Source organism: Mastigoproctus giganteus, chromosome 7, assembly GCF_048544385.1.
Source record: "Mastigoproctus giganteus isolate SK-2022 chromosome 7, ASM4854438v1, whole genome shotgun sequence".
Lineage (NCBI taxonomy): Eukaryota > Metazoa > Arthropoda > Arachnida > Uropygi > Thelyphonidae > Mastigoproctus > Mastigoproctus giganteus.
In genome coordinates this window covers 64283857-64298928 of record NC_143581.1, presented here as the reverse complement: position 1 = coordinate 64298928, position 15072 = coordinate 64283857, and the positions used below count along the sequence as shown (strand labels likewise).

Sequence of the window (15072 nt, the reverse complement as noted above, 5' to 3'; positions counted from 1 at the left end):
GTAATTTTCAGAAGGTATGACAACATTCTGAAATCCTTAAATTCTGAAAATTTATAAATAATGGTTGAAAAGTAAGTCTGGGAAAGTAAAAGTAAAATTCATAGGTGAAAGTAAACACTTATCTTTGGGCTGAGATATATATTAGAACAAAACTCACAGTTTTATTGAAAATTTATTCTATCTACATAAACTAATCTCAACATAGTAAAAATAAATAAATACATAAAAATTAAAATATGGACCAGACTATAATCAAAAAGAAAGCATTGTTGCTAATAGCCCAGAGTTCATTTGGTGTGCTAACAAAATTGAACAGTTCATTTCATGTGCCTTTGCTTTTATACCACTTGTATTGCCACTTAGTGTGACTTTGAGTGACTTCCTATATGCATTATGGCATGGGTGCTGTGCCGTAATTCTTATATACGAGACACAGCAAACATGTTAATTAGATCAGGAGTATTGCTTTCTCTTGTTTTCTCTCTAACATGCTGGTATTGAAACATTCATCCAATAAATTCAAAATTGTTCTGCTGCTGAGGATATGAAAATTAAAAATCATCTCCCCCTCTCTGTTTACATTTATACATTTATCTTTATAACATACGAAAGGGTTAATATTTTTTTATTGCTTATTGATCCTTTAATTTTTTTTTTTGTTTTATATACAAAAAAATCAATTTTTTTTATTGATCAATTGAAAAACTTGTGAAATAATTTCTCACATCTTTTTATATATGTGTGTAACATATAGATGTTAGTCTTGTTTAGCCTTGCTTGGTTATGGTGTTGCCACTAATTTATTGAAATATATTTTGTTTTAAAATTTTGCCTGTTAATACTTAACTAGAACACTAAATTCCCTTTCCTCTTTTCCTCCCCACTTCTCCAGTTTTGTTTTTTATAAAATTTTGCTTATGTAGCACTTACTAGAAGCACCTCTTGGTAGTTTAAATTATAAATCAATACCATCTCTCATTTTGCATGGATGTTATTTTTTATTTTGTTTCTTTTGCATGTTATCCTCTGGGCACATATTACTCCATCCTCACTGTTCACTTACTCTGTTGCATGCAAATCTTGAATACCTCACATCAAACTATTCCTTCTGAATGCAGTCATCACATCGTTTTATCTTGCAGTGAAGTATCTGAGAGAAGTGACTCCATATTTTCGCAAAGCTTCTGTTTTAGCAGAAGTAGGTTGGGAATTTCAGCAAGGTGGATTTTTAGCCCGTGATAGCTCTCAAGGGCATCACAAAGCCAGCCGTGCTGATACACGATATGTACCATTATTGCTTTGTCACTTAGCAAGGAATCTTACCATGCCAGATCCTGACAACCGAACCTTTGAACTGCACTCACCAGATCGTCGTCATTCTTGTGTTTTGCGCTGTTCAGATAGTGCACAGTGTTCAGCATGGTTTAATGCAGTACATTCAGCTATCAGCTCTCTTATGAGTCAGGCAGTAATAGAAGCAAGCCATCTCTTAGTGGAAGTCCTGGAAAGAGCAGAACTTAAACATATGGGATGGTTGGCAGAAAAGGTAAGCAAACACTTTAGTTTTTTTTACTTAAACATTCACGAATCTATGAACTTAATTTTAGTTATGATATTTTTAAGAGATTTGTTTGAAGGCTCATGAACTTTTAGATTACTACAGAAAATTTTTTTTTGTAGACTGCATTGGTTATCTTTTTCCTAACAGATATTAGGGTCACAGGGCTTACTGCAATCTTATATCATCTCTGAGAGGGTCTTTCTACTGACCTCTTTCCTAGGGAGATTAATTGAAATCTGTGCAGACTGCTCTTTTTCCTTCCATTTTTGTTGATAATTTTAAATAGTGCCACTATATCTCCATACCTTGATCCATGATTCTTCAAGGATCTTATTTAAAGGTTTAAGCTTCGCAGCTTTAGGTGAATATTATGTGTGCTATGGTCAGTGCCGTTGTGGTATGGTAGACATCCGGGCAAATGCTTAGGGTGCCATTTGGGTAGGGGTGCTTTGCCGTCATGCAGATTATTTAATTTTATGGGTAATCCCTATGCTCTTGGCAAATGCTTGAGTTGCCTAAGATGCAAAAGTATCTCATGACAGCATTGGCTGTAGTTAGTGACATATTTTTTTTTAAACTGAGTTTAAAGTTTCATTTTATTATCAAAATGGAGAAGTATGTGCAAATGTTACTTCTTTTCATGTCGTTATTAGTAAGGCCATGATGTAGGGAAGCAGATTTTTGTATAGTTCAAGATTGTAATTTATATCCGCTAATCATTTAACCCTTTGCTGTACTTTTCCATGTGGTCCACCCCCAAAAACCAGAAAGTTGCTACTTGAAATGTGATGTTTATAAATTATTTATTTTTGGGTTTGCATGAACTAACAGGGCTGAATTTATGCCTTCAATAATTGTTGCCTATGGCTGAAAAAATTTGGGGACTCATAATTTAACTGAATTACTTGCTGAACCCAGCCCAGGTTCCATTGCAGTTACTTGCTTTATATTTTGAAATTATGTGTGTATAAGCAGTTTCCTCAGAGCATAAAGTGTGCTTCTTACAAAAAAATGGACTCAGGTTAGTGTTTAAAATCTCATTATTTGATTGAAAATTTTCACCTGCAGCCTCTCTGTGTGGGACCTGCATATGGATATGCTACATTTTTCCTCTTTAGTATTAATGACCTTCCATTGACTGGAAATACTATCCATAGGTTTGCTGATGATATTGCATCTCTCATGGCCATGGCAACTTCCAAGTTTCCTTAAGAGGAAACTTGAAAGTTACCATCAGGGGTAATCCAAGGGAGTGCTAAAGGGGCTATAATTTTAATCCTCACCTTTGATTAAAATAATGTTTCTTTTTTTTTTTTTTTTTTTTTTATTGTTAATGATGATTAAAGCATAATAATGATGTCCATGGTTAGCATGGTCTCTTTAAAGTCAAACCCTGCAAAAAAAGATTAACTTAGCATTAGCAAAGGCACATGATGCAAGAAAGCAAGCTTATATAGCATCAGCCAAAAAAAAAAAAAAAAAACCCCCTTATTTCACCCATCCACTCGCTCCAAATGTTTGTCAAGTTCTGCTTTGAATCTATTTAAGCTATCAACTTCTACAACTGCAGATGGAAGTTTGTTCCACCAATCAACCACCCACTGGCTAAAGGCAAACTTCCACACATCTAGCCTACAACCGTCTTTCCTCAATTTGAATTTATGCCCTCTCAGGCAATTATTCTGAGCAAGAGGAAGAATCCCATCCACATTAAGCATACTCAAACAATTCAAGGCTTTATACACCTCAATCAGATCACCTCGCAGGTGATCTGATTGAGGTGCATAGTCTCCAGACACTGTAATTTGCAAAACTTAAGCATTTCTTCGTAAGAGCAACCCTTTGTTCCATTCACTAATCTTGTTGCCTTTCTCTGTACTCGTTCCAGCAGCTCTACATCCTTCTTAAAATGAGGCCTCCAGACCTGTATACAGTACTCAAGGTGTGGCCTGGCCTGGCCATTGCCTTATACAAGGGGATAATCACCTCCTTATCCCTGCTAGAAAAATTCCTGTATATCATTGACAAGACACCATGACACTACCCCAGATCCTTTTCATTCTCTACCACTGTCAGTGTGGTACCACAGAGTTGATACGTTACTCTGGGATTACTTCTTCCCATATGTAGTACTTTACATTTGTCAATGTTAAACTTCATTTGCCACCTCTCAGCCCATCTGCTCAACTTTTCTAGATCCTGTTGCAGCAGTGTACTGTCATTAACAACCCTGCCAACCTTGTATCATCTGCAAGCTTGGACATTAAGCTCGCAGTTTTCCATCATCAATATCATTTATAAATACAGAAAACAACAATGGACCCAACACTGAACCCTGAGGTACTCCACTAATAACATTAGTCCACGAAGAGCAGTGTCCATTGATTACCACTCTCTGTCTTCTCCCACTCAACCATCCCCTTATCCATAGCAGCAACCAAAAAGATTTGCCTCCAACAATTATCTGCTCCAATTTGTGCATCAGTCTTTCATGTGCAACAGTATCGAAGGCTTTTCGAAGATCCAAATATATGATATCAAAGTTATTCTTTGCATCCAGTTCCTTTGTGACTACATCATAGTATCCAATCAAATTAGTCAGACAAGACTTCCCCTTAACAAACCCATGCTATAACTGAAGTCTTGTCTAGATGATCCCTGCAATGCTTCTTTAGCCAGTGCCTACATTAATTTTCCTTGAACAGAAGTTAAACTAACAGGTCCGTAATAACCTGTGTCTCCCTTTGTGGATTGGGGTCACATTTGCACATCTCCTGTCCATGGGTACCTCCCCTGAGTCCAGGGAAGCTCTCATAATTATGGCTAAGGGTTTGCTTACTTCCTTTGTTGCCTCCTTTAATATAACTGAATAGATTCCATCCACCCCAGGTGCCTTTCTTGTGTTTATCTTCAACAATTTCTCCTCCACTTTACTTTCAGTTATTACAAGATTATCTAGCTTACTACCAGAGTTGCATGCATCTCTGGCATTCCCCTCCCTGAATGGGGAATGCCAGAGGTGTATTCCCTACATTTACACATAAGGAGTTCCTCATGTGTAAATGTAGATGCAAAATATTCATTTAGTTTGTTAGCTACCTGAGCAGGATCATCAACAGTTGAACCATCAATATCAAGTGGACCAATCTGATTCATCCCCTTCCTTCTAGAGTTTACATAAGTAAAGAACTCTTTGCTGTTTTTCTTTGCATCCTTTGCCAAAAATTTCTCGTAATCTGCCTTCGCCTGCTTAACCTCCTTTTGTAACTTTGTTACAGACCAGCTTATATCTATCAAAGGCTTCTGTGTCACATGTTAATTTATATGTATCCCATGCATTTTTCTTCCCTGTCACGTCTAATTAGTTCATCTGACATCCATTTAGGCCTAAATCTTGAACATTATTTCTTTGTTGGTATGAAAAGCTTAGTAGCTTTCAAGATTAATTCTTTTAATGCTTCCAATTTTGAATTTGCTGTTGGTAACATCATCAGTTGGTTCCACCGTGTAGAATTTAAAACTTTCTCAGACCACTGTAGTCACCTTTATGAAAGCAAAAACCCTTCCCTTTACCCTTGATGTAAAGGGAAGGGTTTTTGTAGTTACCTCTTTGAGTAAATCCCACTTCAGCACACTGTGACCACTGCCACCTAGTGGTTCCTTTATCAGCAGATTCTTGATGCATGAAGAATCACTACTGATAATCAGATCAAGATTATTACTCCCTCTAGTTGCCTCCCGAACATGCTGCTTTAGAAAACAATCATCCAATAAATCCACAAAAGCCTTGCTAGTGTGTGAGTGACCTACCCACAAATTCCAGTCAATATCTGGGAAATTAAAATCCCCCATTATAAGACACTCTAATTTATTGGCCCACTCTGTTTCTCTGGAACAGAAGTTAAACTTCTGTTCCACAATTGCTTATTATACTTATCAGATTCATTAGGCCTATAAAACACACCTACTCTCATTTTTCCTTTCCCAGTGCTTATGTCACACCAAACTGAATGTTGCATTGTCCACCCACATCAATTGGATGCACTTCCTTAGATTTTGGATTTCTTAACTAACAGCATAACCCCTCCTCCCTTCCTGCCCTGTCTATCCTTTCTGTACACATTGTGCTCCCCAAATTCCAGTTCTGCACTGCTATGTCTGTGTGACACCATGTCTCTGATATCCCAAAAATATCTGCCTTTGATGTCTTGACTAGCACTTCAAGCTCATCGAATTTATTAACTATACTCATAGCATTGGTGTGCATGCAAGTATACATGCACCTACTCTTAGTTACCCTAACACAGCCCATGTATTTACTTGTTCCACTATGACTCCTAGCCTTCCTGGAAATTCCCATTGCCTTGCTTTCCAGGCTGCTGCTCAATTGCATTTCAATAGAAGTAATGCAAGAATCACTTTTACCTCTGCCAGCAGCTACTGTTAATCTATTAGTTCGTGTATCCCCCCCCCAAGCTCGCAGTTTTCCGACCCACCTAACTCTGCCTCGATAGCATTAGCAAATAGTCTTGCACCCTTTCTATTTAAATGTATCCCATCCCTGTAGAAGCACTCTCCTGTTAGCAAGCACAGACCAGGCTGAGAAAAATTCTACCCCTTGAGCCTTGCACAATCTCTCCAAGGCAGAATTGATCGACAAGGCTCTCATCATATACTCCCTCCTATCGTGTCTTGGCTGAATTGCAGACACTTTCAAATTCAACCCTAACTCATGGCTTTTTTTCACAATTGTCTTGTACTTGTTAAGTAATTCTGCCAGTCTCCTACTCTTAATATCATTAACTTCTTGAATAACCATCACCACTATCCTTTAAATGCTGGTCACTAAGTTATTCTCTATTGGAAATAAGAAAACTTGGTTAACTGTAATTCTAAAACTCAGTCCTGTTTCATTTCTCAAAAAAAAAAAAAAAAAAAATTACTACTTCAACATTTCTTCTATAACAAAATTCACATTTGTGGACAAGATCACAATCTTTACTGGGAATAACCCTAATTTATAACCTTTCTTGACATGAACATATTACAAATAGTGTTTCCTCAGCATCAGAAAAAACTAGGTTTTCTCTTTCAGTTTTATTTTTATTGTAATTAGGCTTTCCATAGTCATTCTCTCAGGTATGACAGGCTAGGGTTTGCCACCTGAGAGTCTAAAATGCCGATGGAACTGATATTCAGGTGACACTTAAGTAAAGTGCACTGAATTTCAGTGAAGTCTGGTTGTTCTGCAACAACCAAATCCTTTGCTTGCACTTTCACAATTGGTGAGAGTGTTAGTAATCCTGGGTATAATCCCTGTGTGACGGTCCCAAAATACTGCAACTAGTATACTGGAGATGACTACCCAGCTGTTAATCAGGGGTGGCTGAAGCATGGCATCCACACAACACAGAGGAATGTTGCCACTCTCTGTCACCAGGTAATACTAGGCATTTGATAACTCTTTATCAACCAATGCAGTACCATCAATTTGTTTATTGGAGGCTTGAAGTGGCGAAATCCATATTTAGTCTATAGAGCAAAGCTCCAGCAACTCTGCAATATCTTCCATCATGCAGTGTGATTGATGTCTTTTGAGGTTATTATGGACATCATGGCGAGATCCAATTTTCCTTGCATTTTTTTTGAGGGGTACAGCTCTAAAATGGTGTTTGCAAACCATCTGCTGCTAGATGGTCTACCAGACTGAATATTTCAACAACTCTCTAGGAGGCATCTGGATCAGCTAGTGTATGATCTCATTGCCTCTACTGTGCCGATAGTGATTGGAGGGAGTCTGAGTAATATGCATGTGTGTAGGTGGGACATTGTCAAGGCCATATTATGTCAAGGAGCTAGGTATATTCTTGTTATGTGTATGCCATATCCAAAAATTTCATTAATTCATACAACATGTACCTCCTACATTTAATTTACTGCTGAATACATCATGAATAAACAAACTAATAGAACAAACTTATCTGTGAAAATATCTAAAGTTCCCAAAAACTTCCTCATTAATTTCACAAATATATGCGATCTCAGTTCCAATCTGTGATGTTCATTTCTGCTTACAATCTGTGACAAGTCCTACTTACTTTTTATGACAAAATCCCAATTATTGGTTGATTCAATCATGGCTCATCTCAGTTATCCTAATTATTTCCTGTGTGATTCCTTTTTTTAAAATTTTTTTATGAAAACCCCAAACACGAGAGGTATTAGAACCTATAATACTTAGTACCGTATATGAGTTGGAGATTGAGAAGATGTGAAGATCTTCGTTGACATTAGACTTGAACTTCTGTAGACTGTAATTCAGACTGTTTTGAAAGAGAGAGCAAGAATTATAGAAGCCAATTCAGAAGAACAGTGCCCATGGAAGTATTTGTCGAAAAGGAATGCAGCAGAGACAGTACATCTGTGAGACAGTGTGGAGAGACTCTGTTAGAGATGAGTCATTAATTCTGAATGGAATCTAGAAGCCCGAGAGAGGTTTTGAGTGCATCGCTCCAGATGTGGGAACAATATTCCATGGTAGGGTAGATTTGCAATTTGTACAGAGTGAACAGCTGTTTGGAAGAAAAGTAATGCTGAGAGCGAAAAAAAAAACCAAGTTTTGTAGATGCAGAGGAAGCAATATTTGTAATGTGCTTGTGCCAAGAGAGATTAGAGGGGTAATCCTCAAAAGAGATATATCATCTTGCCTAGAAATGAACAGAAGAATCCTTTTTGTGAGATATAAGACAGGACTGAGTTTTAGAAGGATTGAAATCAACTAAGTTGTCTTTGCCCCACTGGAGAATTACCTGGAGATTGGCATTTAAGGAATGGGTAGCAGATATTCAGGAAGTTGAAGCTGATTGAGCAGGGCAAGGTTTCTCAAACTGGAAAGTGGAATGAAATGTGCTATCATCAGCAAACTATAGATAGAATTTCTGTTCAGTTGAAGGTCATTAACATACAAGAAGAAAAGTGTGGGTGGAAAAGAACTGAACTTTGGGGGACACCAGCATTAGTGGAGAAGTTAGAAGATAAAGAGCCATCTACCACCACCCTCAGTGAGCGGTCAGAGAGAAAACTGGATAACCAATTATAAAAAACAGTTGGCAGACTATAAGATGGAAACTTGTTTAGAAGACCTTTATGCAACTAGTATACGGAACAAACACATGCACAAGTACCACCTTTGAGGGAAAAGGAATCATACAGGCAATAATTTGAGCAACTGAGATGAGCAGTGGTTGAATCAACCGATAACTGAGATTCTGTCAGAAAAAGTACAATGGGTTTGCCAGAACACGATCAAAAGCCTTTGAGATGTTAAGAGCAACTGCTTGTGTTTCACCGAACTGTTCCACTGAATTTGTCCATAAATGGGCAACATAAGCCAGAATATCACCAGTGGATTGACACTGACAGAATCCATACTGGCAATCGTTGATCAGACAGAAAGTTTCTAGATAGTTTGAGTTGGCAGTTAATCGATAAAGTATTTTAGAAAGAGTAGAAGTAATTGCAATGAGATGATAATTGAATGGGAGGGATTTGTCACCATTTTTAGGAACTCGCTGGATATGAGCAAATTTCCAAGCAGAAGGAAAAACACCTTTGGAATAAAAAAGTGAAAAAAGGTGGCAAAGAACAGGGGTAAGTTCAGGAGCACAGGTTTTGAGAACAAGTGGAGAAATACTATCAAGATCTGGAGCTTTCTTAGCATCAAGATTCGTCAAACTCCTTCTGACATCCTTTTGACGGAAGACCACAGGAGGCATTGAATGGAGCATGCTAGGAACGGTGGGAGGTGTTTTACCAAGATCATTAATAAATGAGTTGGAAAAAAAAATGGGATGCTAGCTGATTAGCTTTACCCTTGGCTGAAGTGACAATAGAACCATCTGGTTTTGTCAGAGGTGGAAGCAGAGATAGGCAAAAGTTGCAGCCAATGTCTTGGGCAAGAGACCAGAATACTCTGCTACCATTAGGGCAAGAAGCAAGTTTTCTACTCTTAGCCTGTTTAAAATCTAGTTTGGACTGATTAATAACTACTTTACAATTGTTGAGCTTTGGTGTAGGCAGAAAATGAAACCGAAGTGTTGGAAACAAGCCAATTACGATATGTAACATTCTTCTCTTGAGCAGCCTTGGCACATTTATTGGAAAACCAAGGTTTAGATAAAGGACGATATTTTAAAGCGGAGCGTGGAATAAAGGATTCCATTCCTACAAGAATAATTTCACTGATACAATCTGAGCAAACGTTGACATCAGAATTTTGAAACAGTAATCCGACCATGGAAAAGAAGAAAATAAATCTCGCAGTCATCCCATTTTGCATTCTTGTAATGCTAAACAACTCAAGGTTGGGAATAGCCATGAGATAAAGGCTACATTGGAGAAGAGACAATTACCAAGTTGTGATCTGAGGTGCCTAAAGGACCACTCACTTTGACCATGCACTTAGAAGGGTTGTTTGTGAGAAAAAGATCAAGCATGTTGGCTGTATGGTTAGGATTGTCCGGTATTCTGGTAAGTAAATGAACAATCTGTGTGAGGTCTTTAGTAATTGCAAAAGCCTCAGCATCTCGACCAGCTGGGTCTGTGTGACTAGAGAATGGAAGCCAGCTGGAGTTGTGAACATTAAAATCACCAAGGGAAAGACTAGAGAAAGTCAAGTTGCAAAGAGAGGATGTCAGAGAGTTCCATGTGATTAGTGGAGTGGAAGAACGGTAGTGACAACAGATGAATTTGACAGAATGATGTAGAGAGTTTTTGAGCCAGAGAAGCTCAAAAAGAGGAGATATCAAATTACGAAGTCTCTGCTAGGGAATATCGGAACGGACACATGCACAAGTACCACCTTTGAGGCAAAAGGAATCATACAGGCAGTAATTTGAGCAACTGAGATGAGCAGTGCTTGAATCAACCGATAGCTGAGATTCTGTCAGAAAAAGTATAATGGGTTTGGCAGACTGTAAGTGGAAATGGACATCATTGAGATTAGAACCGAGACCACACATATTTGTGAAATGAACTAGGAAGTGTTTGGGAGGTTTAGATCTTTTTGCAGATAAGTTTTTTCTATTAGTTTGATAATTCATGGTGTATTCAGTAGTAAGAAACAGTGGTGGGGGGACATGCTGTATGAAGTAAAGAAATTTTTGGATATGGCATACACATGGTAAGAATATATTCCCAGATCCTTGACATAATGTGGCCTCGACAATGCCCTCCGTATACACATTACTCGGACTCCCTCCAGTCACTATCTGGTAGAGTAGAAGTAGCAAGATTATACACTAGCTGATCCAGATGCCTCCTAGAGAGTTACCAATAGGTTCGGTCCGGTGTACCTAGTGGCCGGCCTGCAAACACAATTTTAGAGCTGTACACTTGAAATGTAAAGAAGTTTCGATCTCGACATAGAGATCATCTTAACCTCAAAGGACATCAGTCATACTGCATGTTGGAAGAGATAGGGACTGGAACTTTGCTCTGGAGACTAAACATGGGTTCCACCACTTCAAACTTCCAATAAGCAAAGTGGTGGTATTGCACTGATTGATGAGTCATCTACCACCTATTATTGCCTGGTAACTCAGAGGGGTGGCATTACTCCATGTGGTGTGGGTGCCACACATCAACCCTTGCTTACATTGTTTCACACCTGGGTGGTCAACAGTGTTCGTGCACATGGGGATTATACCCAGGATTACTAATAGTCCCACCATCATGAAGGTGCAAGCAGAAGATTTGGCCGTCACAGACTGTCCGGACTTCACCGAAATTGGGTCCACTTGACTTGAGACATGAATATCAGTTCCATCACCATTTTAGACACCCAGGTAGCAAGCACAGCTTTTCTGGAATATCTGACAGAATGTCTGCAGCAGCCTGAAGGACCAACTTTTTCTTCAAAGGTGTTAATTGTGCATAGGCCTATTCTGATATTCCCTGTAAAATTCATCTCGCAATGGTGGTCATCATAATCTCAAAGGACATCAGTCATACTGCTTGTTGGAAGAGATGGGGAAGGGTTGACCGGAACATAACTTTGGAGATAAACACGGGAGGCACCTCCGTAGCCAGGTGGGAAGGAGCAGCAGTGCGTAGCACTCGCGTCTTGATTAGACTGGGGTTCGAGCCCATCACCACCAAATATGGAGGATGCGAAAAGGTCAGGGAATGACCACCGCATATCCCGGAGCAATATGGCCTTAGTTGCTAATGCTCCTAAAAACCAAACAACAAACAAACAACTAAACATGGATTCCACCACCGCAAACCTCCAATAAGCAAAGTGGTGGTATTGCATCTCACCATGGTTTGGATCAATGTGGTCTGTGTTTGTTAACAGGAGAGACTGCTTCTACAGGGATTGGTTGCACTTAAATAGAAAGGGTGCAAGTGTTTGCTGATGCTATCAAGGCAGCATTATGTGGGCATTATGTGTGTTGGAAAACTGCTAGCTTGGGAGGAATTGACAGATTAAAAGGTTAAAAGTGGCTGCAGGCAGAGGTGAAGGTGATTCTTACTCTATTTCTATAACAATGAGCAGCGGCCTGGAGTGAGTGGTGCTGTGGGGGTTTCAGGTACTGATGGCAGTCATCATGAAACAAAGAAATACATGGGATGTGTTAGGATAACTAAGAATAAGAATAGATGCATGTACACCAATGCTAGATATATAGTAAATAAATTTGATGAATTTGAAGTGCTGGTTAAGACATCAAAGGCAGATATTGTTGGAATATCAGAGATGTGGTGTTACACAGTTGTTAGGAATGCAGAATTGGAATTTGGGGAGTACAATGAGTACAGAAAGGATAGGAAGGGAGGAGAGGTTATGCTGTTAATTAAGAAAAACATAAAATCAAAGGAAGTGCATCCAGTTGACATTTATAATCACAGTTTGCTGTATAAATTTGCTTTTGCGTGCATTGTAAAAAGGAATTACTCTGGGATCAGAAAAAATTCGAATATTGCTCATCGACAAGAATGGCGATTCTTTCATTGCAGCTCTTAGAGCGTATCAAAGACATAAAAAACATTTCTGTCTTTGATATGCTCTAAGAAGAATACATTTCGAGAAGTATACTTAAATGTATTAAATATATGCTATGAAATATATGCTTAAATGTATTAAAAATATGTAACTATTAATAATATAAAATAGCACTAATAATACAATACACTAGGGGTGGCCAACAAGTCGCTCGCGATCTTCCAGTCAATCGTGGCTTTAATTTCGGTCGATCACGACGAATTTTAAATATATATAAAAAATAGATTAGTCAAAATCTAAATGTTATTATTATTATGTGCCCCACTGCATGTACTTATTACAAATCCGTTGAACCACATGACCACTCTTGTCGCCCTGCAGCTACTAGGCTTATCTAGCATTCACGCAGTTACGTTGTGGAGAGCATAGCGTGTGTGTCGAATTCTTATTTAGCTTACTTAATATTAATAACTGGACAGTACTTATACTTAATTAAATACCTTTTGATTTAAAATGAATACTACAAAAAAGAGTAAAATGTATCATTTTCATCAAGAGTGGGAACTAGAATACTTTTTTGTAACGATAAAAGAAAAATGTTGAAAAATGTTATTTGATTTGCAATGCTTCCGTGGCTATACCCAAAAAAGGAAATTTAGAAAGGCACTTCAACACAGGCTTCCATGGTAAATACCAATCGGATTTTCCACCTAATAGTGACCTTGGAAAAAAAAAAAATTAAAAGAACTTAAATCCAGATTATTCGCACAACCAAATTTCTTCATGACACCTAATTTACAATCTAAAGCAGTATGTGTAGCATCCTTGAAAGCAGCAGTTTTCAACCGGGGTGCCGCGGCACCCTAAAGGGTTTAAATTTGGGTTTAAGTTACTTAAACTTATTATTATTTTTTAATTTATATGTTTATTTCATTATAAAAAGGTGTACTGTATCTTTTTAATTTTGTGGTGATTTATAATTGATGTTTACTTAGTACTTCTATATAAAGAATAAAATTATATACTGTATATATATAATTAGTATTATGAAATGTAATTTTTATATATATATATATATATATATATATATATATGTATGTACATACATATATATATATATATATATATATATATATGTATGTACATACATATATATATATATATATATATATATGTTTGTAAGCTTTAACAAGCAGGCGCCTCCGTAGCCAGGTGGGAAGGAGCAGCAGTACGCAGCACACGCTTTTGATTAGACCGGGGTTCGAGCCCGTCACCACCAAATACGGACAATGCGCAAAGGTCAAGGAATGACCACCGCATATCCCGGAGCAATATGGCCTTAGTTGCTAATGCTCCTAAAAACCAACAAAACAAACAAACAACTTTAACAAGCTTACAAACATAACACACCTATAGAGGCATACCACATGTGGATTAGCCATACATTCACTCTGTTAAAACATAAATATGCATTAACTAGTTCAAATATATATATAACCAGCACAAATACCATAACTTAGCTAAATTAAAACAAAAACTGCTAGAAATACACAGACTTCATCATCACACCTTTAGATAAAACAGCAAACAATTATGCATTTATTTGCAAATCTTTTTATGCACATACCTTGATAACTGAACTTAACTCCAGCATTACGTACAAGTCTATATCCAGTGCCTGCAATATCATTACAAAAAAACTCATAGCCTTCAATAAAAAACTAAAGCTGAACATGAACAATTACAGCTTACCTTATATATACTTCATTCCAAAATTTCACAAAAAACCCATAGGTTTCAGATTCATAACCTCCTGCAAAAATAGTTATGTGCACAAACCTGGAAAAACACTTGAACAACTACTGCAACCACTGTTAAATAACATACATAACAGCAGAATCATAGGCAACAACCTACCAGTATTAAATTTCTTGCAGAATAATAATGTTACCAATATACAAACTTTTGACTTCCACAGCCTATTTACAAGTATCAAACAAACCAAACTAAAAACAGTACTCAAAGATATTTATGCTAAATATAAAAATTATATAACCTGCAATACCTATTACTGGAACAACCTAGTGAACTTGTGTATCTCCAATAATTTTGTATACGACGGTAAAACAGTGTATCAACAAACCAATGGAGCACCTATGGGCAGCCCTGCCTCATGCATAATATCCAACCTATATCTATATTGGTCAGAAATCTCATTTCCACAGGACCTTAACCTCTACAGATATACAAAGGGTACTAGGAAAGTTTTGCAATATGACGCAACAATGAATCACAGGAAGCTGTTTGTTGCTGCATGTTGAGACATGTTCATACATGCATAGTAGCCGCCGCGCCAAGTCGATTGGCTCAGTTATTCATTAGTAGTGAGAGTGTAAAGTGCTTGCGATGGCATCGTGGTCACGAAATGAGATAAGGACAGTTTTGCGGTATAAATTCTTGCGTGGTTTAACCATAGACCAGTGCTTAGAAGAAATGACTCTTGCAC

At 37.7% G+C, this 15072-nt stretch overlaps 1 protein-coding gene across 1 annotated transcript in view; it reads left to right on the top strand.

Annotated features, from left to right (window-relative positions):
* Syn1 (Syntrophin-like 1) overlaps positions 1–15072 on the top strand; it is a 165324-nt gene that overhangs the window by 35856 nt on the left and 114396 nt on the right. Inside the window, exon 2 of the mRNA XM_090377692.1 lies at positions 1143–1546. Coding sequence (XP_090233818.1) covers positions 1143–1546 — 404 coding nt within the window. The remainder of the gene's footprint in view (positions 1–1142; positions 1547–15072) is intronic.